The 26,087-nt window shown below is 39.7% G+C and overlaps 1 protein-coding gene across 1 annotated transcript; it reads left to right on the forward strand.

Annotated features, from left to right (window-relative positions):
- Positions 1 to 5,572: 5,572 nt before the first annotated feature.
- On the forward strand, positions 5,573 to 25,864 carry FGF5 (fibroblast growth factor 5). Its single transcript, XM_032632811.1, has 3 exons — positions 5,573 to 6,186; positions 13,947 to 14,050; positions 24,843 to 25,864. The coding sequence occupies exons 1-3, from the start codon at positions 5,826 to 5,828 to the stop codon at positions 25,188 to 25,190; spliced, it is 813 nt and encodes a 270-aa protein (XP_032488702.1). The 5' UTR covers positions 5,573 to 5,825; the 3' UTR covers positions 25,191 to 25,864.
- Positions 25,865 to 26,087: the final 223 nt, after the last annotated feature.

The following is a 26,087-nucleotide window of genomic DNA, read 5'->3' on the forward strand; positions in this document are numbered from 1 at the left end:
GCGGACTCTCAACCACTGAGCCACCAGGGAAGCCCTCTATAATTATTAAAGGGATAAGTAATGTATTATGATTCACTAAAATAAAGTAATAAATAATTTACATACTGTGATTATTAAATACTTTTATACTGTGATTGCCAAAAGAACGGTCCTGGATTTTTCAGCTAGGTATTTTTCAATGTAAAAAAAAAAAAACATTGAAAGAAATAAAAAAGGCAGTTCACAAATAATTCTTCTAGAGGACACAGGAATGGGACGCTTTTTTTTTTTTTTTAACAGCTTTTGGTTAAGCTGAAAAAGATTTTTGGGCTTCTCAGAAAGTTCTTGATTATAAAAAAAGTATTTCTCTAGAATGTGATGTCTAAAGTTTTATTGGGAAAAAAACTAAACCGAAGCAAAACATCCACTTGATATTGTTGGAGATATCTTTCAAATTCTGTGTACTTCCCTGCCAACAGTTGCATCTTCAATTTTGGTCCCCATACTGCTTTAACAACTGAAGAAAAATAAGCATCTTATTATGGGAAAAAAAAACTGTCTGTGTGGACTGGTTCTCAGACTTAGTCTGAGAAATCAGCTTTGATCAAATTACTTTCTGAACAAATGACCTTTGACTGGGTCGGTGAAAAGATAGCCCATGTGTCCCAGGTTTCAGCAGCTTCCTATCTGTTTATCACTGGTACCAGGCTTGGTGTCACTTCTGTTCTCTTCCTCCTGTCTCATTTGGCACAGAAGGGATGTCCTAGAAGAGGACACTGTGCTTCCTTTCTCTTCATCCCCCCACCCTCATTTTTCCTGAATGAGTGCCCATTTGCTTATGGCCTGTCTCTCTGGATGCAAACCAACAATAGCAGCAACTCTAATTCACCCTCTTTATCTCTCATGATAAAGATGAGAGATGAGAAAAGTCTCTGATTCCTCACTCTTTTTGCTACCTAACCCACTTCTTACTGAGAATTGAGACTGGAAGTACCACACATCTCCTCTTATGCTCAGAACGACCTCTCTAGACATTATTAGATACAGATTGTGCCAGGAACAAAACCCATCATAAAGGCAAAGTGGGCTCTGTTTGGGTCAGGGGATGGTGGCATGATCTCAGATCACGACTTTTGTACTCATATGTAGCCAGCACAAGGAAATACATCCTCCATCTTCAATGGCTGGCCCTGGACAGGATAAGGGGCTTCTAGTACTTTAAGAGCAGTTATTTCCTGCAATTGGATATTGTGTGCTGAGATAACTGGGGGCCTGTAGTGCTTTGGGACTCAGTGCATGGATGTACCAGAAACTAAAGCAAAACTAGTCACCAGGTTAGTTGGAAAGCACTAGAAATGAGCTTTATGAGAAAAAGTAACGGATTTCATTGAGTCAATTCACAAAAGATCTCTTTCTACTAGCAAGGGCTGCTTTGCTTTCTGACTCCACAGATATGGAGGAGACCAGCTGCCTGTGGCCATTTCAAAACAGTTGCCTCTTCAGCAAGAAGTAATAGACCCTGGAGAAAGATGAAGAGATCTAACCTCCGGACCTGCAGAGTGCCTAATGACTCTGTCAGCATCCTGCCTGTGCACCCTCACTCTCTTGTTTCTTTCCCGCACAGCCAGCCCTTCCCACCCTGCTCAGCCTGCTCAGGGCTCCTTTAGCCACAGACTGTTTGTTCCTGTAATTGCTGCCAACTTGGCTGGTGAGAAGCCAGGCCTGGAGGAAATAGAGGGTCCTGGCAAGAACACGGACTGACGGCCCCAACAGGGTCAGCGCCTGAGTCCTCCCACAATGCAATTGTGCCTCCGACAAAAATCCTATGGAACTAGAAGTGATTGTGGGGTCACCAGGGACCTGGTTAGCAAAAAGCAGTGCTGCTGTCTGGATTCAGCCTCTGAGTGTGTGGAAGGGTGGCAGGGATGGAGAGGGAGGGCGGGATTCAAGCCCTTCACTTAGGAAAAATTTCCGAAATCCTCTAGGCTTTTGTCTGCTTGAATCAAGCAAAGAAAACCAGTCCTTGCCTTGAATTGCAACAAACCAGACTAGGCAAACCTCATAGATTGTGGGCACCTCCAGCAGAAGAAATGAGGAGAGACTGACTTGCTCTGAACAGAAGCCTGTGCGAGGTCCACGGGGACCCTGGCAGCCTCGTTCGTGGGTTGGAGAGCCTTCCGGGCACTGTGGTTTGCACTGCCCAGGGTTGCTCATCCTATCCCACCATCTATCTCTGGTCCTTCCCTCCATCACAGTGTGATGCACTGTAGGACGGACCAGGCTTTGGCCTCTCCGCTGGAGCTCTGGTCTCAGAGACCTCCAACATCTGTTTACAACCAGAGGAGGGTTATACTTAGTAAGCTTGTCCCTCGGGTGAAGGGAAGCTTGTCTTTGCCCTGATCTCTTTCTTCCTAGACTGTTAAGTGGCAGCCTGAGGATACAAGTCATTGTATCTTGCTTTGAATTGACTCCTGTTGCTAGTAACTGGATCACAGCTATAGCTACAAAAGACCTACAAGAAATTCATCCTTTGGTTCCCACACAGAACTAGGGGAGGCCTGGAAAGAAAGTTCAGGTGCTGGGGCTAGGAAAGGTGAACCTGAGGTGGTGAGGCTACAGAACGTGAGGCCGAGGGATTGAAGAGATGAGGAAGGTAAACCCGAAGAGATGGGGACCAGAGCTATGTCTAGATGACTGGTGGGACCCGTTCACCTGTTAGTTTTTCGGTGCCCCGTCCAGTGGAGATGAGTGGAAACTAGGCTTTATCTCTGCAGGTAGCCAGGAGCCTGCACCTTCTCCCCGACCTTGCTTCCGCGGCAGGGGGAGCGCATGAATCAAGAACAGCACGGCACAGCGGCCGCGGGCGCGTCTCCGCCTATGCCCTGGCGACCTTCACCAGGCTCACTGGCCTGTGAATGGACTGAGGGATCGTCTCCAGCCAGGGGGCTTTTGATGATCCAGAAAATAACCAGAAAAAAGAAAAAAAAAAAAACAAGTGGCACAGGCTTGCACTCTCTTTTGAGTGGAATTTATGGGAGTAGAGCCCGGGTAGCCAAGACCGTGAAATGAGAATTTTTCCGACCGCAGATTTGCGGTGGACCCAGGCTCCGCGGATCTGCTGCGCCAAGCGTGAGGCAGCGCGCTGGCCAGGGAGGGCGCAGCCGGGAGCGCAGGGCGACTGGCTCCTCTCTCGGCGGAGCTGCGGAGAGAGGGAGTTTGGCTGTTCAGTGCATGGGACAGGCGCAGTGCTGTCTTCTTTCACTGCTCAGTTTTTGCAGGTCTTTACATTAAAAAAAAAAAAAAAGACCCAAATATATGTTCAACCCTCTTGTAGATTTTTAAAAGGTTACTGGCACCCACCCTACTTGCTCACGCACACCATACCGATACAGTTTTAAGGGCGCACTTAAAAAAATAAAAAGCCTCCTAGCATCCAGGAGAGTTGAGAAGGAACCTGAGGTCTAGTTTGCCAAACTCAGTCACAAGAGCTGGTCAGTGCTCTCCACTTAGTGAATGCTCTGCTTTTCTGAAAGTTTCAACCTCAGACCCCAGAGGAGGTCGGAGTGCACCTTGCCACCCTCCAGGCTGAGCTGGGCTAAAACCTGAGCAGGTGTCTTGACCTTCCTGGGCCATCCCTAGACAAGAGTTTGATCCCCAGCTGGAATCTTGCAGGACGTGAGAGGGATACGGGAATGGTTGTTTCACTGGGGGTGGGGCTTGAGGAGCTGAAAGAAAGAAGAAAAGAAAAGGCGTAATCTCAGTTCCAGAGGCTCAGCCCCAGAGTGGTTTTGACCTCCTGGGTTTGGGAAGGAGGCTGATAATGCCTGATAGTGTTTCCAGTGAGACACAAGCAACTGGATTCACTTTGGAAAATCTTTGTCACTTGAGGAATGGGTGACACACAGGGAAACTTAGTGATGGCATCCAGCACCACCAATGGGTCTTAAACCCCGACAGCTTTTTTAGAGACCCAAGGACATCACTTGCAGAAAGCACAGTGCCCAGGCCCAGCATTCCACAATCATTCACCCTGGAAAGAGGAAATGCCAGTCAAGTGGATAGTCCTGAGGGACCACCCATCCTCAATGTCCACTTTCAGGATTGCCTTGCAAGGGTCTGCTTACCTGTGGTGGTTAAACCAGAAGCAAAAAGCTTGAGCCTAGCACAGCGGAAAAAGAAGGGGTGTTCAGCCCAGGACAGCATCTTATATAGTGCCAAGGCCATGCACATCTATGTGTGATGTGCCCTTTCTTCCCCACCCCCCCACCCCGTGGCTTCACTAAGTTGTCCAGTTGATTTTCTGTTTACAGCTGCCTTGATGTTAAGTATTCTAACCATGGGAGATTTCCAATCCTGAAAAATAAACATATGTTTTATATGCTTTTCATTATTGAGATAGGAATCCTTAAGTGGGTACTCAAAAATGGAGAAAGCCACCTCTTAGCATCAACCTTGGCTTATATGAATTGACGTTATCGGTCCAAATCACAGCCTTTTCATTAAAATGAGCAATGAATAATGTGCCAGAGTGTAGTTTAAAGCTTCAAATATGTTTTCAGATGGAAATATTTCAAGAATGCAAGCCAGGTATATTTCTCAGATAAATGACAGTAGGGGCATTGCATACACGGGAATTCTCCGTTCTCAGGTTTCCTGAAATCCAGCGCGCGCATCATTAATCATTCATTGGAGTCGGCCTTCAGTCAATGGCAGCTCTGAGTAAGCTGAAGCGAGCCGTTAGCTAATCCTTCCTGCCACGGGGATCCTGGGGCGAGAGAGGACAACTGGACAGTTAGTCACATGTGCTAGTGCCCAGACCCTACCCCTCTTGCCCGGCTCCGAGCACGGTGTGCGTGTGCGCTCACTCTCCCGGGCGCAGACCTAGAGCTTCCCAGAAGGAAAAACAAATTCGGTGGCATTATGCTTAGCGCGCGACCAAGAGTTTCCCAACAGGAAAGCAGCTCGAGCCCTGGCGTAAAGGCTTAGGGCTGCTCTCTAAATGCTGAGTAAATCCATTCATTAGCTCTTTAGTAAATCAGTAGCACCAACAAAAGCCTTCTCCCCACCGCGCCACACCAAAGCCTTCCAAGTTGCGCTGCGAACAGTTGCAGCGGTGGGATCCTGGCCGCAAACACTAGCAGCGGTGGGATCCCTCGGCGGGACGCAGTTCCCGAGAGATCCCTGGGGCAGGGGTTGTAACAGTCGGGTCTGCTGGGCAAAGGGAAGGGAACCTGGAAACTGTGTCCTGGGTAGGCGAGAGCGCATTGCTGGGACGCAAGCCTGCGGCAGAGGTGCGAGAGACGAGAACTCACTCCCACGTTTCACCCTCCCATTCCCGTGACTGCCCCAGGAGGACTCCAGGGCTCGCGGGGAGCTGAGTTCCGCGCAGCGTTGGCTCGAGTGGAGGGTGGCCGTGTGGCGCGTGAGAAGTGCTGGGGTGCGTGGCCTCGGTGTGCGCGCGCCCAGCGTCGGGGCGCAGCTTCTCTCCGCCTGGCTTCTCCTCCCACTCACCCTCTCCCGTCTCCTCCCTCCTCCACACCCCCGCCCCCGGGACGGCGAGGCTCCCTCCCCGCACCGGCCGGAGAGTACACAAAGCGGCGGGTGAGGGGAAGCCTCGCAGGCGTGCACCGAGCAGTGAGATCACTGGCGTTATAAATATCCCAGTGCCAGCGCCGAGATCCGTTCGGGTGGCCTCTCTCTCTCTCCCCCTCTCCCTCTCTCTTCCCCGAGGCTATGTCCACCCGGTGCGGCGAGGGGGGCAGCGCCAGAGGCACACAGCCGCGCGCGGGCTACAGAGCCCAGAACCAGCCCTGCAAAATGCACTTAGGACCCCCGCGGCTGGAAGAATGAGCTTGTCCTTCCTCCTCCTGCTCTTCCTCAGTCACCTGATCCTCAGCGCCTGGGCTCAAGGGGAGGAGCGCCTCGCACCCAAAGGGCAACCCGGACAGGCTGCCACCGGTAGGAACCCCGGAGGAGCCAGCAGCAGCCGGAGCAGCAGTAGCACGAAGTCTTCCTCTTCTTCCTCTGTCTCCTCCTCCCCCGGGGCTCCTCTGGGCAGTCAAGGAAATGGCTTGGAGCAGAGCAGTTTCCAGTGGACCCCCTCGGGGCGCCGGACCGGCAGCCTCTACTGCAGAGTGGGCATCGGTTTCCATCTGCAGATCTACCCGGATGGCAAAGTCAATGGCTCCCACGAAGCCAATATGTTAAGTAAGTTGCCTGCTCTCCTACAAACCCTGTCCTAAGCGGGCGGCGGGAGTCTCGGGAGGGGACAGCTGGTGATTCCCTGGTCTGCAAGCCCACCTTCCGGAGCCCCGGCCACTGGGATCCAGCCGGCCCTCGAAACAGCCGGGCGGGTTGGGTGGAGATGCGTCTACGTGGCGGGCACACACTTTCCCCTCTCGTGGGTACGAGGAATGGCGATTACTGAGGTATAGGCTACCCGGAGGCTGGCGCAGACAGGCACCTTGTTTCCAGTTTGCCCTGGTCCCAAAGAGGAGCTCCAGCCAGTGCCTGGAGAAAAAACAAAAATCTCCTTTCTCCTCGTTTAGCTTCTGTTTACCAGACTCGCATTTTTCACTGGGCATCAAAGCGCACCCCTTTTCCCTGCCCATAACTGAACAGTTTTATTTAGAATAATCAAATCTCACATACTGCCCCTCACAACGGCTACCACAACGCCAAATTAATATTATATATAATGTATATATACATATGTGTATACGGATATGTCTATTGTAGATACGTACATATTTACACATTATATACATATAGAATATATATGTATATTATACGGGAGACCAGACATTCCCTGTTTGGAAGAAGACAGTGATCTAGAAAACTGGACACGTTTAGAGAGGGAGACGTGATGGACATTAGAATTAATAATTGCGGAGTTGGGTTTAGCACCTTTTAGTATCTTGAAACCATGACCAGACCTTGTGAGGAAGAGTGGCCTGCCTTTGGTCCCTCCCCAAGGACAATTAGGGGAAAGTTCTTTATTTTAGAAGAAATTCAGAGGCGATTCAATTTGGTACAGGTGAAAATTTTGTAGGTTTTTTTTTTTTAAGCCAAGTTTTAAATTTTCTTTCGGAGTTTAGCTCTCTCTCTTTCCCTCCTTTCTCATCTTCTCCTTCCTTCCACCCCGTCTGAGTTTTCAGACCATCACTGCCATTCCTCTGATTCCTCTCACTGCCCCTCTAGGCAGCAGAGGGGAGAGATGATTTGCGGTTGTATGCGGGACTGGGGAGATCTCTGCGGGCCTTTTTCTCCGTAGGGCCAGATGGTCTTCCAGCCGGGGTTAGTCCAACAGATAGAAGCACAGCCCGGGCCTTAGAGGGACCCAGGGAGAGCGGAAACATGGCCAGGAGATACCGATGCGCACACGGTCACCGGCTCCGGAGTGTCAGCCTGGTGGCTCCCAGGTGTACTTAACTTTCTCCGTCTCAAACCAACTACCCGATGGGTTTCTTCTTACCCAAGCTCCGGAGGAGCGCGGGCTCCACAGAGGGGCTGGCATCTGGCAAGTGTTGGAGTTGTGCACGTCTGTGGGATGACTGGCCGGCAAGCTTCCTCCGGGGGTTTCAGGAGGCTGGAAGTGGAAGAGCTGGCGGTTCGCGCCGGAAGGGGAGCGGGTCCACGCCAGCCTCCTGCCCCTGACTGGTCTTTCGGGCTCTGCCGCTCCAGCTGTCTGTGTTGCACGTGGCGAGGTGGCCTGGAGCAGCAAACACGAGAGGGACCTTACCTGTCTGCCCCAGCGAGTCTCAGGCCCTCCCACACACTCCTTAGAGGTGTCTGCTTTTATGTTTTAAGGTTCATTACACTCACTAAGCAACTGACCATCTTCGGTGATAAAAGGCAAGGTCAGTTAGGGCGAAGGGGAATTTCCTGAGATTTAAGGGTAAGCAAGAGTTGTGTCTAGTTCAGTATTTCCATTTGTCCTCATTTTGTCCCACCAAACTCTTTTCCTCCACCAGCCATCAGAGCTCTATTCCCCACTTCTAGTAGTATTTTCCCCTTTCACTTACATGAACACTGTTTCTATTCTGTTCTTCTTGCAGTTTATCCAAAAAATCAGCCTCAACAGAGGATAACTTCTGTGTTCCCAAGGGAACATCCAAAGTTAGCCTGCAAGGAGGGCAGATTGGACCCCATGGGGTAAAAGGATGTGTGGGAGGTGGGTTTCGGTGTGCTAGGGATCTCTGAAAACCAGACTTATTCCCAAGATATTCACCCTCTTCTCTTGGAAGAAACCATAAGAGACAAAGATTTTTGCAGCTTAGGCCTTGTGGAGGGGAAATTGTAGAAAAGGATAGAAAGGAAAATGAGAACAGATCAACAAAGAACACATTCAGCTAAAGAAGACATTGGCCAGTATTTATTTCCAAGGTACATTTTATTTTAACATCCACTTTGAAAGATATCTAACAAAGAACAGACACAAAACACTGCTTTGTTTCTTAAACAAAACTGAAGTGCCTAAATAAAACTTTCTTAATTTAACGAACACTTTCCTAATTCATTTCAGTTTATAACAGCCTTTCAGAGTTTAGTCTGTGTCTTTCACTTGGCTTGCAATCATTCACTTATTCATTCATCCATTTATTCATGTACCCAACATAGGATACCTAGCTCACCAAGCTTGTTATTTCGATTACTTTTGGGTTAGTTGGGATTTTTTTTTTTCCTTTGCCTTCCATAGGTTTTTCTCACAGAGGAAAGTATAATTTAAGTGTTTAAATCATGGTGATTTTCAGCTTTGTGATGTCTGGAATGTTCAACAATATATCATAAGATTCCGCTACCATAGATCCATGAAGAATTTATGAAATACGTCATGTTTAGAAGGATAGCAAGTAATTTGGAAGTTTAAAATGAATCTCTGTCTTTAAGTAGCTGTGAAAGAGAAACAGGACCTGCTAATTGCAGTTGGTCATATACCTCTTTGTAGATAGCACTTGATGGTTTCCTGATTCATAATGTAAACTCAGGAGTTGTTTATGGAATGTTGGTTAGAGTAGATGAGGAACCATTTGTCCAAGTCTCTCAAGAGAAACTGAGCGAGCTCGGACCATGAGGATCATGGAGAATACATCAGTTTTACCTCATCATCTAATTCTACGGTCTGTGAGTTAGCAGTGATAGAAAACTTACATTATTTTGTCACAGCTTGCTACTTCTGTAAAGAGTCAAAACTTTGCCGTGCCAAACATTCTAACAGGTTCTTTTAAACTCAATAATTTTCTGTAATATTTGTCAGAAGAAATAAATATATGTTGGAATATATGTTTCACAACTATCTTTTGACATTAAAATTTTTGCAAACTGTGAATATTTTCTAGTTTGGCTATCAGAAGTACACTGACCATAGATTTGAAACATGATTTGTTTAGTTAAGGAATACCACTTAATATATTCCTAGCTTCTCTTATACAGTAGTTATCTCAGGTTTTGAAGACAGGTAAAAGAATCAAGCTCATTGCACATAAACTCTTATTATAAGGAAATACTAGGGAAGGGTGAAGAAAGATGGGCAAGACAAGATAGGTGATAAAATCCCACTACTGAATAGAAACAAAGACTTTGTGTTAATTTCTATGCTTTCAAATTTAGTTCTAAAACAATGCTTCTATTGGCTTATCTTGGGCCATTGAAGAATAGGCAATCAAGTAATTGTCAATTTAGGGAGTGAAAGCTTAAGGCTATAGCTACACAAAGCCAAACTGTTCACATAAAATATAGAAATTCCAATTATGTATTTTGGCTAAACCAAACCCTCAGTTTTACTAACTTAAAAAAATCTGAATTCACTATCAATTTTGATGTTAATGTACAGTCAACCTTTGTATAGTCCCCAAAGCCTAAATAAACCAGAACCTCTATCTTCTGTATGGAAAAACTCAAGTAGGAAATTTCTATGTTGCTAACTTAATCAATGAAGACTACTAAACTGGATATTTCAAGACTCAGATTTGATAAAGGCATGGCATATTTGTTGCTGTGTGAGCACAAGTAGAGAAACTTCAGTTTTAAATGGTTTTTCTTGGGGCTTCCCTGGTGGCGCAGTGGTTGAGAATCTGCCTGCTAATGCAGAGGACACGGGTTCGAGCCCTGGTCTGGGAGGATCCCACATGCCGCGGAGCAACTAGGCCTGTGAGCCACAACTACTGAGCCTGCGCGTCTGGAGTTTGTGCTCCGCAACAAGAGAGGCCGCGATAGTGAGAGGTCCGCGCACCGTGATGAAGAGTGGCCCCCGCTTGCTACAACTAGAGAAAGCCCTCGCATAGAAACGAAGACCTGACACAGCAAAAATAAATTAATTAATTAATAAATTCCTACCCCCAACATCTAAAAAAAAAAAAGATTTTTCTTTGAGGATTTTTCAGATGGGCTGTTGATAGCTTCTGAATACATGGAATATCTGTATTTCTTTCTCATTCACTGAGAAAAGAGAGAAAAAGGAGAATTCTACATAATTGTATCAACCATCATTGATAGAGTCCTAATGTATTAAAAACTCTAGAGGGGACTAAGTAAGAAAATCTATATCCAGAATAATTTTACTTTGTAACGCATACTTATGCTTGTAAGTAAGTGGATTAAACAGTGTATAATCTGAGAGACACTGAGTTCTTGCATCCTTCAACCTAGATGTCAATCACAAAATTCCGCCAAGAGAGAATAACTCCTTCAGTTAAGCACTGTTTTTTTCTTTTGATCCTCTTAAATGTGAACACCCTAGGAAAGATAACACATTGTCACTTGCACTTTAACTCTCTCCCTGCCCCACTCCCCCAGCAGTAGAGGGCCAAAATAGCAGGAGAGTACTAAGACATGTGTCCATACATGTGTACACATGGGGTGTCCTGAAAAGGAAGAGAGGTAGTGAGAAGGTCAAAGAAACAATCCAATTTAGCAAACATTCATTGACTATCTATGATCTGTGAGACATAGTTGGCCTTCCACAGTTTTGCTTAGGGATACCATCTGGGCTTCCACGTGAATTGTAAATTCCCATCAAATTTATTATTACTGAGGAAATTACTGAAATTGAAAAAATAAATCAGTTTTAGAGAAATATTTTCTGGAATTTATATACGTGTGATTTAATGCACATGGGTTTAAAATACTTAGAATTCTTTAATGAGTTACTGAGATTTGGCATGAAAAATCAATAAGCCTGTGATCTTTTTGGGGAGTGGGGGCAGGAGGTTAAATTGTGGAGCTTGTAGAATCTGCTCCTGTATTCTAGGAAAAAAGACATCATGAAATTGCTGTTGAAATTACTTTGGAAACTATGATCTTAACAAGGTTCCTAATATTACACCATAATTACATTATTTAGAACATCATACCAAAGTTGCCTATTTGAAAAAAACAATTATTTTATCTAATCTCATCTTTTTTCTTTCCTGCATTCTTCATAATTTTAAATAGAATGATGTATGTAAAAGTATGTTTTTAAGCTTTCAATTAAATATAATTTTCTTAATATTATAAAATCTTTTCATTCTCAGGCATTATATCATTTTTATACTGGAACTTACAAGAAAAGAAACCATGTAGTATGTAATAAAATAACACTTTCACATATATTATTTCATCTTCCCCATATTTAAAATTTATTGCAATGCAAATTTATATAACACATACATGCAGAATGTACAGTGTATTGGGAAACAAGTTGAGTCAAAATGGGTCTTTCTTAAAAATAGAATATGTTGTCAGAAACCAATAGTTTACATAAGCAAAGCAGTGCTCCCATTAAAGAAGTATGTACAGAGTCCTTTTGTCTTGACCTCTTAAATAATAGCCTGCAAACATATATGCTTAATAAGAATTTTATCTTTTATGCTACCATGTATTTTTTTCCCACTAATACACAATAGATTTGCATTTACAAAACCAGGTAATTTTCCAGACAATGGTATAAAAAACCTTTAACAAAGCAGTACCAGGAGTAAATTGGGGGAAACATATGGTCAAGTCTCCTTTTCTACCAACTCCACATTGTCTCTTTTGTGGCTGTCATTCTACACATAGATGATTTCTCATGTTCTCCCTGTCTCATTTTTTAACAGACATTTACACAGTATTCACAATCACATCCCCCATCTCTGAAATATCCAAAATCATTAATGCTGTTTTTCAATATCATTCTGTAATTTTGATAGAAATATAACTTTGTATCAGATGTTCTATTCATGTTTTATTAATAATATTATTACAGCACTACATTGTGTAGTAAATTTGTCTTTACAAAGGATTCTGTGTGCTTTGTTACTATTTCATAAAATGATAATGCTTTTAAATCTTTTTCGGGTATGCATCACAATCAAATAATTTGCATAGCAAAATCTATTGTAAATAGCATTTTGAAAACATTTTGAAGGAAAGAAATTTTTGAGACAGTTTTTTTTTAGGAGTTTCTTCCTAGAAGCAGAAGTAGTTCCTTTCCAAGTTTTTAGATTTTTTTTGGTTTGTTTTAAAGAAATATCCACTAATAAAGTGGCTGCAGTTTTCTTGAGATGTGTTTTATTTACTCTAGGCTAAGAATGCTTATCACAAGATCAATAGTTCCTTCACGAACTTTCTGATCAAATATTTTTAAGAAATCAGGTTAAATAAATAAGCGACAGTGTTTGCTACAATTATAGGTACTAGGTTGCATTATTCAACGTAAGTGCTCTATAATGATATTCATATATGTGTTTACATGTATTATATATATGTGTATCCACAATACACTGCATTTGGTAAGTTGAACAATTTTATATGTACTTCATATACTGCAGGGGGAGACTGCTATTTTATGAAAATCTGGTGATTTTCTCTATTTGTCATTCATAGTCCTACTGACATATTCTAATTAGAATATGTACTCAAAATATTACAGATTGAAATGTTGAGATGTTTTTTCCCTCCTCCCTCCCATCTTGCTTGCTTCCTTCCTTTCTTCCAGGACAAGTCCTTTTTTAGCTTTAGTGAACCATATTATTTTGTCCTTTTTTTTTTTTTTTTTTTTTGCATTTTGTTGTAGGCAATTAACAAAAAGCTCTATGCTTTTCTTCTGTTCATATAACATTACATACAAGTTTATGGTAAACAGGCAGGAATCCCAATTATATACAAACTATGAGTTTCATCTTCTTAAAATACTCTAAACTGTGGTATGTGACTCTCTTGACCCAGTGGATGTGGACTTTCAAATTATTAAAGGAGACAGAGGGACATCGACTTGATAATTCTGACTACTAAATGCCAAATAGAAGCAATAACGTAATAAATACCTCATTAAATTTTTTCCAGAAAAGTCACTCAAAATGCAAGATGTCTCAAACCATAATCCATCAAACACTTCACTGAGCCAATAGTCTCAGATTACTTATATTGCTTTCAGTATCTTATATATACTCTTTAAATGAGCAACTCACTAAATGATAGAGTGTGATATATATTGATTTATCGATTTGTATTATGATCATTTGAGAAGAGGGATTTCTTTTATGTAAATAAGTATTATTTTCAAGGCTTCCAATGATTTATACTAATCTTGAGTACCATCTTCTGTGCTTTAATATTAAAAGTACTGTATTATCTCTGACAGAAAAACAATGCATGAGAACTGTTTTGTAAAACATTTTAAAAAGTCTTTGCCATTCCTTTAGAACTTGAAAAGATTCTACTGTCAAACATTGATTACTAAAAGTGACTTATCATTTGTAAGGAGAAAAAGAATTACTAATGAAGCACAAATTTTTGAACCTTGAAATTTATCATTTTAAATGAATACTTGAGTGCTAGACCTTTTTATTCCTTTTACATAATAAATGTCGCAAAAAATAAAGATGTTAAATACTTTTTAAAAAATCACAGTGATAAAGAATGGAGACAATCTACGTAGAAATTGAATTCTTCACAATGGTATATAGAAGAGTCTGTGTTTTATTTTGGGATTTCTGTCATCCTAGGTATTTTGGAAATATTTGCTGTGTCTCAGGGGATTGTAGGAATACGAGGAGTTTTCAGCAACAAATTTTTAGCGATGTCAAAAAAAGGAAAACTCCATGCAAGTGTAAGTAGAACCACTTCATATTTGTTAAAGGTGTTATAGAGATTTTACATTTGTAAAGTGGAATGAAGTGATTTTCCAAATTGATAGGACAATTTGTCCAGAGAACTTAATGTTTTTTTGTTTTTGTAAAATTATATGTACATTAAAACAAGAGAAATGTATGTGTTTTTGTAAGTAATCGTTTAAATATTTTATTTACTTGAGAAGATAATATAGAATCCACAAAAAGTTTTAAGGGTAAGTGTATTTGAAAAGAGCATTTTCTAAGTGATTGCCATTATTTATTTCTTAAAAGTGGTCCAAGTGAGGAGAAATATTATGGAAATACTATGTTTTTAATTTACATGTTTATGGTGATTGTGTGTGTGTGTTCAGTAGATCATGTTCTTAATTTTAAAAGCTACTCATGATGTCAAAAATGGAGTCTAAGTAATGTAACATATATTCATATTAATAAGTATGGAGGGAAGAAACCAATAGTGAGAAGACTTTGACCTTTAATAGAGAAATTTAATTTGACTCATTTGAGAAATTTTCATCTTGTTTTTTTATTGCATCAAAAACACTTCTTAAAACTATGAAGACTACTTTTGCACTCTTAAACATTTCTTCAGCCCACTTAACACAGTTTGTAATCAATTCACAAATTATAGATTTCTATGCTTTGTTCTGAAAATGTTCATTACTTGGGAAGCATTAAAATGTTTTAAAGATAATAAAATATATGTAGCTTAGTTTTCCCGCTCACAGGTTCTGTTTATTAATATTAGTAGTATGCACAGCCCTTAAAAGTGATTTATGCTTTTTTTATAGTGTACTGAGTTTTGTCATATTAAGTTATTTTAAAAAGCAATGCTTCTTTAAAGCTACTCCTTTAATCCTTATTCACTTTAATTCTTATTAAACAAATTGGAGAAATATCACTTTTCCAGTTTTCAAAGTACATAGGAAGTTTTAACTGAGTGCAATCAATTGGAACTTGCTAATTATGATTTCTTCTTTACAGACCTTTAAAAAATTGAATGAGAATTTCACTTGGTTTAATGTTTAAGACTTTCAATTTTCCTTTCTCTAGCATCTAAATGTGGTTTGTTAATATCTCTTGGAGGAGACAGTAGAATTCAAGCTATTTCTACAGCTATTTGAGGATTAAATGAGATAATGTATATAAAGCTTGTTAGAACAATGTTACTACTTAATAAATATTACCTATTATTGAATGATAATTTAAATATAGTCTAAATATAATAAACTACTAAAATCTCAGTTTATTAAGATAGATGGGAAATCTTTGGTAACCTCTCTGAGCATGCATTACAAGCATTATAACCAGATTTACTTATTTCATCTTCTGAGCTGGTTACTATATTCTAGTAAACCACAATACAGTGTTCATAAAATAATTGCTCTTTGATTTATTACATATCTTAAGGGAAAACGTTCTTCATTGCTGTGGAAAAGTAGGACATACCATTTTATTTTTTAAAAAATATTTGATTTTTAAAAATCCACATACAAAATATAAAACAATGATCAAATGCATCTACACTGAATAACTTTTCCTCGATCTACTTTAAGGTGGTAAAAGATTGAAACACCTTCAAAATCTAAGCATCATAATAATATGTAATGCCTAAAAAGAAATTCTCTTTTATTGGTTTGCTTGTTTTGGGTGAAAATCTTAATTTTTTAAATATTCTGATCCATGCTTTAGTACATGCAAAAAAATAGACTACTTTGGGGCAGCTTAAGGATAATTGCAACAGAAAGTGAAGTACTACAAATGGATGCCAATTAGAAAGGTCAAACTGAAAGGTTAGGTTACATGATTCCTCTGTCAAATGCAAGTAACAAATTTCCAGAAACTTGACCCAAATGTCTAAGGATGGCTGGCCGAAATAATGCAGATAATGCAAAAACAGCATCTGTTATTCTTTCTCATCTTGGCAGGCTAAAGTTATTTCATGGAATAATGACTTTTAAACAGTACAAAGCAAGCCTTGCTCTTGTCACTCACTGAAGCCCTTTGATATAAAAGTCATTCTGATGACTTTGAGCTGAATTGTAGACAAAAAATTAAGCCCTACGATTATGTGGATTCTTTCTAAACCATTTGTCCAAGCCCACTTTCTCTTAGCATTTATTAGCACTTTTTCTCTAGATGGAAACCTAATTAAATTATAAAGTGATTTATTTTTAAGGAAGTTGAATTTTGAAACAGTATTAATTCTAACCATTATTAGTTTTATGCCAGATGGTTTCTTTCCCCTTTTCAGTTTCTAGTTTAACATGTTGAAAGATTGTTCTTATAGCTAGCTTTAAATATAATTATTTGATTTAGTTTTGGTTTTTACAAAATTTCATCACCACTAAAAATGCTAAAACCCCTTATACTTTTAGGATTAAATGTTGCTTAGGATTAGTGAGTTGCTTTAAATTAATAATTGTGCAGAGGCATTTAAAGAATACCTTTATAATCATTTCAAAAATATACGTATATAAAACCACGTTGTGCATCTTAAACTTAAACAATGTCGTATGTCAATTATATCTCAATAAAACTGGAAAAAAATTTAAATAAATAAAGAGTAACTTTAGGGTTTTATTTACAAAGTAAATGTGAACTATGAATCTAAAGTATTCATATAATTCTGGGGAAAGTAAACCTATAGCGTATTGAGAAATACTCATGGAGAATAGGAGATTTTCAACTTCGTTTTTATAGTAACAATCAGACTATTAAAAATTAGCTACTTGGCAGAGGTAAAAGATTTGCGTATTTCTTTAAAATCTCTTTCATTCACATTATCTCATTACATAGTTAGGTGAGGAAATAGTCTCAGAGATGTTAAATATTTTCCTAAGTTACCACAGGTAACAATTGATTGAACCAGAATTACATAATTCAAAAATTCTCTCTCCTTTTAAATGCTATAATACTTGGTAGGGAAAAGTTAGCTTGAAAGAAGGTATTTTGTTTCATTTGGAACTATTTACACTGTTTTCAGCTATTATTTTATAGGAATTATTAATTGCCTGTTTTAATAATATTTTTGTATTACGTTTTAAAGAATGAATACTGTGGTTCATCCTTAGAATATTTTTGGTTGCTTCTCTCTCTCTCTCTCACTCTCTCTCATTCCAAACCCTTTTGGAGGATCTTTTTTCCCCATCTACTTCTGTGTCTCCTACTTGATTTTAAAGTCTAGAAAGGAGGGGATGTGTGCACCACAAAACTTGTCACAACATTTCATAAATGTTGGTTATTCAGTGTGAAGATGAGTTGCATAGGGAACCCCTTTTAGGATGTACTTTCAGAACAGAAAAGAGATCTGTTTTGTTCACAGAAACTCTTCATTTAGAAAATGCTTCATTGTCAGTGGACAGGAAGATGGTAAACACTATTATCAGGCCAGAAAGTTTAAACTTAGGCAACATATATGCTGATTTCCTTTGTGTGCTAAGTTTGTTAATTTGGTAAGAGAAGTTTTCATTGAACTTCAGCCATCTCGGTGTGCTCTGCTCACGCACTAAGTCAACCTGTATACCCATAGTAATCTCCATGCAGCTCTCCTTAAGACCTTGACTGATAGACCCTAAGTAGACAATGCATTTAAATTCCTAGTGTGCAGGGTTTTTTCAGCATTCTTTACAAGGATGAAGGTGTCTGGTCTTCTTCTCAAGATGCCTTGGGAATCACTGAGACTAAGAGCAGGTAATTGCTTCCCCAAGAGCCATGAGGGTTAGTCAGAGCCTTCACTGTGGCCTGTATCCTCTTTCTCAACTTATTCCCAGACTGAGGTGCTTTGTGGGGCTGAGCACCCTTCTCTTTTGGTCTCTACCTCTGCCTGCCTGTCTGTTCGTGCTCTCTCCTCAGGTTTATTGTCTTTATCCAAAGTTGCATAGGCAGCCTTTCTGGATTTATCTGAGGTGGGTCCAGATGTAAGTGTAGAAGGTCTTGAGTGTGGTGGTGAAGAGCACAGTTCAAGTGTGTCATTCTACTTGAGATACACTGTGTCATTTTACTTAATCTTTCTATTCCTTGGTTTTATCAGCTATAAGTGGAAGAAAATTAAAGTAAAAATACATGGTGATAGTTGAGCATTTTAAATGAGATAATATGTATAAAACACTTAGAATAGTTCCTGGAAAGTATTCAGCATTTAGTGTTAGAACAGATCTTCCTGAATTTGCTCTCAGGCAGCTGTTTGATGATCCTCTATCTCCTCTCAGAATACTTTCTGATTTTGGGGTCAGGCAGCTGTGACCCCCTCAGATATTTAGACCAGCCACAAATCCCATTTATTATTGGCCCCTTTTTTCTTTAGGTCCAAACTCGTCTTGCATACAGTAGCCCCTTTTCTCCTGGGTTTTCCTTTTTTCCAAGGAACCTAATTTGAAAGCAAAATTCCCAGGTTCAAGATCTTAAAGAGGCAAGGATTTCCAATGGTCATAATCTCATAATTTTTTAAGATCCTTCTTGTACATTGTGGTTTTCCCCTTAAAAAATCTCAATCTTGAAAAAGGTGGTTATCATGAATTCTTCAGTCTTTTCATTAAGTATGCATGTTCACTTATTGCCTGTTGGGGAAAAACATTTTAGCTCATTTTAAAGATACAGAAAGAAGCACGTAGTGGAATTATTTTTGTTTCTCAGGGTTTTAGGGAATCATGTTTGGAAGGAAAGCTAATTGCAGAGTTTACGAAATAGGCATGGAATGTGTGCTTGATCAGCCCTAAGCAAGGACTAGAACAGCCTCCTTTCCTGGTTTCAGAGGGCACCAGCTGGCTTGCCCGGGATGAGAGTCTGGACTAGACTTCCTGAGCTGGGGGCAGAGTGAGGATGAGTCCGCAGCCCGTAAAGCTGGGCATGTTTATTGAAAGGGGAAACAGAATCTTGAGTAATGGTTATCATCATCATTAAAAAAATAAGTTATTAAGCACTCCACTCTTGCAGTCAAGACCCTGAGCTATATAATGGCATTGAATAGAAACTCGCCTTGCCCTCTAAGAGCTTTCAATTTACACAGTAAAACTGAATAGCTGGTAATTCAGGTTAAAAAATGGGTTCAGTTTTCTACCTTTGCAGTAAATGTCAGTTTTCTCTTAATTTCACACTACGTAAATCTGGTTAGAGGGCTCATTTTATTGAGGAAATCTGCCTGTGATGAATCGACTTGTAATTTCAGAGATCCATTTCAGCCTAAAGTGAGAGATGGTGTTCTACGTCTTAGATGGTTGGGGAAATGGCACTTGTTTTTCATCAGTATTTTAATATGGAGCAACTTCAGGGCAGGTAGGACGATATAGAAACCTAGGAGATGCCTTGGGTTTGTACAGTGTTACTGAAAGAGTTTGAATCTAGGAATCAGTAGATGAGATTTAAGTCACAGGCCTACCCTGGCACGTGATAAATGTGGGGCTTTAGACGAATTCTTTTCTTTACTCTTCTGTCTGGAAAATCAGGTAATAGCATCCTAATAGTCATGGAATTATATCAAGAATGAAATAATATATGTAAAACACCTGGCACATGGTAGCCCTCAATAGCCCAGCTTTTTTTGAGCTATTAAGAGCATCAGACGGTAAACTATCTTATACCATGTTTCTACAACTGTGGTTCTCACCTCACCTGCATCAAGATCACACAGAATGCTGGTTAATGATGTGATTCCAGGGTCTCAGCTCCGACTTACTAAAACAATCTCTGGAGATAGGGCCTTGGGAATCTGCATTTTGACCTGGCTCCCTGAGTAATTTGAAGTCAAATTCAAGAGGTTCAGAGGAGGAGAAATCGTGTGGCTAGCATTCTTCACTACCTTACCTCAGGTTGATTTAAATCCAACTTGTGTATTCCCTTGGTTGCATGAAGAACTGAGACACAGAATGGCCAGATACCTAGTGCCAAGCAGGAAGTATGACCATGCTGTGGAGATGGTCATGCATCAACTGACCCATATGAGGCTTGTGAAGTAAAGAGAAAGAGGCAGCTCCTGTACATGCATGCTGCCCTGTTCTGGGGTTCTCTGCTTGGGAGCAGTTGGAGCAGGGTCTAGCTTTCAGCCTTCACTCACCACCAAAGGTGGGTGCTTTTGTGCTGGGCACGTCCTACACAGCCATACAAAACAGCCTGGGCTTAGGGGACCTGACCTGGGCAGTCCCATTGGTGGGACTAGGGGTGGGAACCAAAATGCATTGAAAGGAGGCAGGGGAACAAGAAGTGTAGGGATGCAGGCAGCAAGAAAACTTTGCTTAGAGCACAATCTGGTCTTTAATTGTTTTCATTACAGTCTATAATAATAGTTTAATTATTTAATAATATTATATAGTCTATAATAGCATTTTAGTTACTTATATTTAATTATTTCTTAACTTCATAAAGTTTTTCAAGAGAAAGAGGCAAATCAAAGAAAACAAAGTGAAATAAAGAAGTAAAATTGATTAAATGATTAAATAGCCTGCAGACTCCAGGGTTTGTACTGCTGTTAGTCCAAATTCAATCCTCTTTATATACCTCTTTCATACAATGCATATTTACTTCTTCAGTCACACGTAATGAGAATCGGGACTTGTAGGCATAGCCTCAACTCATTTGCTACAATATTCTCAATCATCATAGAGCATGTTTATGAAGGAACAAATCTATGTTAAGAGGTTTTAGAAAGTTTTTAAAAATATTGTTTCAGAAAGAATTCTCTGTTTGGTTTAATTGACCTTCAGATTTTAATTAAGCAGAATTAGTCTTTTCTGGAATATCACAGTCAAAGTTTTACTTTCTTTGAACTGAATTTGACCTTTCTTTTAAATATTCACTGTGTGCCCTCATCACGTGAGGAGATGAGTAGAATCAAGGTAAAGTATCCTCCTAAGCCAAAAATTCTTGTTTTATTTAATAGCACTATATTGCCCCACCTCTGAATAATTTGCATATTCAAGCAAAAGTAGTTTAATTTAATTTTCATCTGTTTTTTTTCAGTTAAGACTCTTAAATTACATAGAAATCAGCCAATTTAAACTTGTTAGTTTTGCAATTATGGCTTGTTGACTATAACTTGTTTTTACACTTGCAAGATCAAGGAGAAATTTTAGAGAAAAACATAGATAATTTAAGTCAACAAAGAACATGGGCAGGACCATGGCTATATTGTTTTTCATTGTAAAAGTGACAACCAGCACAGTGTCTGGCATGTGATATACAGTCGATAAATATCTGTGGAATGAATCCACAAAAAAACTGAGTTTGAGACAAAGATAGGGGCTCTTTACGAACATTTTAATGAATGCGTTTGTTGTAGTGGCTGATGGTGGTAGAGTGGAGGTTATGGGGGTCCTGATTTCAATAGCTTATTTGAAATTAGATTTACCTCTCTACTTCACAGCTGAACTGTAGATAAAGTCTTTACGTCCACTTCCCATTTTCTAGGGAAATAATCCAGTTCTATTGTTTTAAAAGTACATATCTTGCTAAAGCACTTTTTATAATTCAAAAGAGATTTCAAAAATTAAAAGTAACCTGGAAAGTTTATTATCTAAAATTGTGTAATGGTAAATGGTAAATATATTTAAATGGCTCTCCTGCTTGGTGACTGTTGTGAAGATGCCTCACGCGTAACATTAGGGACAGAGATGAGCTGCTTAATGTCGCCGTGTTGTCTGAACAGGGCCGGGAATACTGACGGGAACAGTCCATCCCTCCAGAAGAAACCAGATCTCCTGATGAAAAACTCACTATTTTTGTTTCAAATGGCTTTGTTCCATCATAGCTGGAAGAATTTTTCAGACAAAATATTAAATTAGAAGTCAATTAAGAAATCCAAAACAGTCTGACTGCCTTCACTCCTGTTTTAATGTGGGGTTTGGAATGGCTGAGGGCCAGCAAGTAGTGTGGGTCCTCAGAATTCTGAACATCTCTACCCCATGTGACAGTTAGGTGACCCTCGAAAAATCTAGAGCCTGAACAGCCATCCTCTTTAAGTCTTCTCTTAAGAAAGAACTTAGAACATGAACCTTGAGGGGGAAAAGAGAAAGCTTTCAGATGGAATAACTTTCGGGGGTGGCATCAGTAGGTTTTCACCCCATGAAAGACAGTAAGATGGAATTGCTATAGGTTAATATACCGTGTGTGTGTGTGTGTGTGTGTGTGTATGTGTTCATGCACACGCATGTGTGTCTGTTGGCCACATCAATAAAAAAAGACATGTTCCTTCTTTATTTTTTTTTGACACCATTAAGGAAAAAATAAGGTTAAATTATGCAGTACACTTAAAAAAATCTAACTGTCAAAATTGAATAAAGCAATCACTGCTATCTTTATTTCAGGAAAATGATTTTTGTGTGTGTGAAACAAGGGTAGAAGTCAGGTCTATAATGTATTATACATTAAAAATGTTATTCAAATAAATTTTAAGAAAAAAATCTGAGGCAGGGTAAATATACCTGCTACCCTTTTTAGTGAAATCTCCCACACCTTTCTAAAATGCTTGGTCTTTTCTGTAGCAGAAAATATTCCAGATGGTTATAGCTTTTATTTTAAAATAAAACTTTGGGATTATCTAATTGAATGGGAGAGCATTGAAGTCCTTTCAAGAGCTAAGCAGACAAATCTATGTTTGACTTGTAAGAAAGACTTTTTAATTTAAAAAAAAAGGAACAGTAAATGTGTGCTCTTCTAAAGGAATGGCAACGTAGTACCCTTGTTCTGGTCATGGGCTTGTAGGTTATGATGGGATGAGAGAAAGCCATTGGCAGTGGTTCTTTAAAAGAGCGGTTTACAGCCTGCAAGAGACCCAGTAGATAAGTGCTTATATATAGCTTCATAGCCTCCAAATAAAGAGCTTTATTGATTGAACTACACTCGAATGTAAATAACGTGGATAGACTGTCATACATAAGATAAATGTGCTGCTGGAAATACTCTGAAACTGGTTGTCTTCTGATATTGTCAGTACCTTGCACAAGTCAAAAATTCCATGTGGCCATCAACAGTAGTTCCGTGTAAACTGCCTTGCAATGTTCAGACTTCTAGATTACAGTGTTGGGATCTGTATTGCAGAAGAAAATTTGGCATTATTAGAAAAGCAAGGGAATTAAAGGACTTTTAATTCCATGTTAGAACCTCTCGGTTTGATATAGAAAGAATCATATCTGTGTGTGTGTGTGTGTGTGTGTGTGTGTGTGTGTGTGTGTGTGTGTGTGTGTGTAGTGTATACGGGTCAAGATATTTGGTATTTCTAAGCCCAGGACGTTTATACAAATGGTGCTCCCTGAAATTGTGAAACATGTTGGTCTAGTCCAGGTTAGGGATTTGAATTCTTTGGGGGCTATGGACTCTTGTATTTGATAAAAGCTCCAGATCCTTTCCTTAGAAAAATATTTTGATTCTCACAATAGCCCTACAGTTGCAAGGATTGTGGATAAAGAGCCTAAAGCTAAGAACTCAATTGGCAGGATTGGCGTTTGATTGCATGTCTGTCTGACACATTCTCACTTGCTTCCCCTATACTGCGGTCATTCAATTTCCTCAATACGGCAAACTCAGCCTTTTCAGAGCTTGTTGTGGCCTGCTTTGTCGTCCTCATCTCTTCTTCCTTTCTCCATGCATCCTAAGCGGAAATCACGCTGAACTACTTACAGTGCTGTCCTGCTGACCTGTGAACACACCAGTTCTGCTCCCTGAAATCCTTTCTCATGTCACCTGCCTTGCTCACACCTTGTTGGACTTGAAGACTCAGCTCAAAAGTCAGCTTTTCTAGGAAGACTTCCTGCCCTCTTCCCTGCTACCTCCATCCTCTCAGATGCCCTTCCTCTATGCTATCATTGTATCCTCTGCATACCGCTGTCATAATTCCATTTATCAAGCTGCATCATGATGGATGTCTACTTCTTTGCTTGATCCACTGTTCTGTGAGCATTTCAAGGGCAGAGTTTTGTGTGTGTGTGTGTGTGTGTGTGTGTGGAGAGAGAGAGAGAGATCTGGCTGAAGTATCGCTAGTGACTCCAAAGGTAATTTTTTTCTTCCTGCCATCAAATATACTCTCCTGTATCACTGTGTGAAGATACATTCTTTCCTAAAGAACTCTAACATATGCAATATTAATAGGGCCATATGCTACCCCTTTCTCAGCACCATGAAGCATGCTGATAAGATTGAAAAATGTATTCTTGTTTCAAAGGATAATATGACCCCATTCCTCTGAATAATATAGTACTATTTATTTTCTTGATGGCTTAAGAGGGGGAAAAATCTTATAAGTTAACTTTTTAACTAAAAATTTCAAAGTAATTAGAAAGAGTAATAGAATTTAAAGATACGAGTTCCCGTTATCACTTTTATATACATTGATATTATTTCACGATTGTACATAATAAACAGAAATCAGCATTACAAAGATGAATAAAGTAGGAAAATAGAAACGAAAATAGTAATTTTTTTTTTTTTTTTTTTTTTTTTTTTTTTTAAACATCTTTATTGGGGTATAATTGCTTTACAATGGTGTGTTAGTTTCTGCTTTACAACAAAGTGAATCAGCTATACATATACATATGTTCCCATATGTCTTCCCTCTTGCGTCTCCCTCCCTCCCACTCTCCCCATCCCACCCTTCCAGGCTGTGAAAATAGTAATTTTAAAGCAACTCTAAAAGAAGCAAATGTGTCTTTATAAAAGAGAATGGAGTAGGAGGACAGAGGTCAACGGAATTCTTGTTTTTTCTTTACAGTAAAAGACCTCATTTTATTACATGCTGAAAATGTTATCACTACTTGAATTTCCTCTTCTTCTTTTATTCCCTAGGCCAAATTTACAGATGACTGCAAGTTCAGGGAGCGATTTCAAGAAAACAGCTATAATACCTATGCCTCAGCAATACACCGAACTGAAAAAACGGGACGGGAGTGGTACGTGGCTCTGAACAAGAGAGGGAAAGCTAAACGGGGCTGCAGTCCCCGTGTTAAACCTCAGCACATCTCTACCCACTTTCTGCCAAGATTCAAGCAATCAGAGCAGCCAGAACTTTCTTTCACAGTTACTGTTCCTGAAAAGAAAAAGCCACCTAATCCCATCAAGCCAAAGGTTCCCCTCTCCGCACCTCGAAGAAGTCCCAACACAGTGAAATACAGACTCAAGTTTCGCTTTGGATAATATTCATCTTGGCCTTGTGAGAAACCATGCCTTCCCTTCAGGAGTTTCTGTAGGTGTCTTTGTGCTCCGAAGACAACTTTTTGGACACAGCTTCAGTTACACTACACTGTACTGAAGTCAGGACATTTGTTTCAGTTTGGCTGAAACAAAAATGTCTCCTGATAGGAACTAAACTGGAATTCTTTGTACCAATACAGGGAGCTCACTGCTTTAGTTCAGTATGACATGAAGCCTTTTGCTTTATGCTTGGTGCATACTGGGACTCTGTTTCCAGAAAGTTAAATGGTGGGGATTATGTATTTTTCTGACTTTTACAGATCAACCTGAAAAAGCATACGATACATTTTTATTTTTGGTTTCCAAAGACTATTTTGATGCAGATAAAAATATTTTATTAATGTTTGTTTTTTGGGTTTTGGTTTTTTTTAAAGTACCTTGCATCGAGCATATTTTCTTACTTTTGTTATTTTTAATTAATAAGACATAAAACAGCCATTTTAATGCAATTTATCAATTATAAATGTGTTTATAGCCTGTTTATAACATGTGGATTTATTTTTCATTTTTCTTATTCATTGCACTTTTAATTTTTATTGTGATTATTTTTTTTTACCATACCTCAGATAATGTAAGTTAGTCTTGCATCTTAAAATGCTTAAATTCTCTTCAACAGCACCAAATGTTGAGCTTGGGTTTGTATGTGTATGTGTGTGTGTATTTGTGTGTGTGTGTGTGTGTGTGTGTGTGTGTGTGTGTGTGTGTGTGTGTAAATTCATGCTATTATATGGAATCCTGTCTTTTTGGTGGCTGGGCTACAATGAATTGGAAGTAAGGAGAAAATATAAGGACTTTTTTGGTGGAATTAAAAGTTGGAGATAAGGAAGAGGATTAGAGGTA

Source organism: Phocoena sinus, chromosome 5, assembly GCF_008692025.1.
Source record: "Phocoena sinus isolate mPhoSin1 chromosome 5, mPhoSin1.pri, whole genome shotgun sequence".
Classification (NCBI taxonomy): Eukaryota; Metazoa; Chordata; class Mammalia; order Artiodactyla; family Phocoenidae; genus Phocoena; species Phocoena sinus.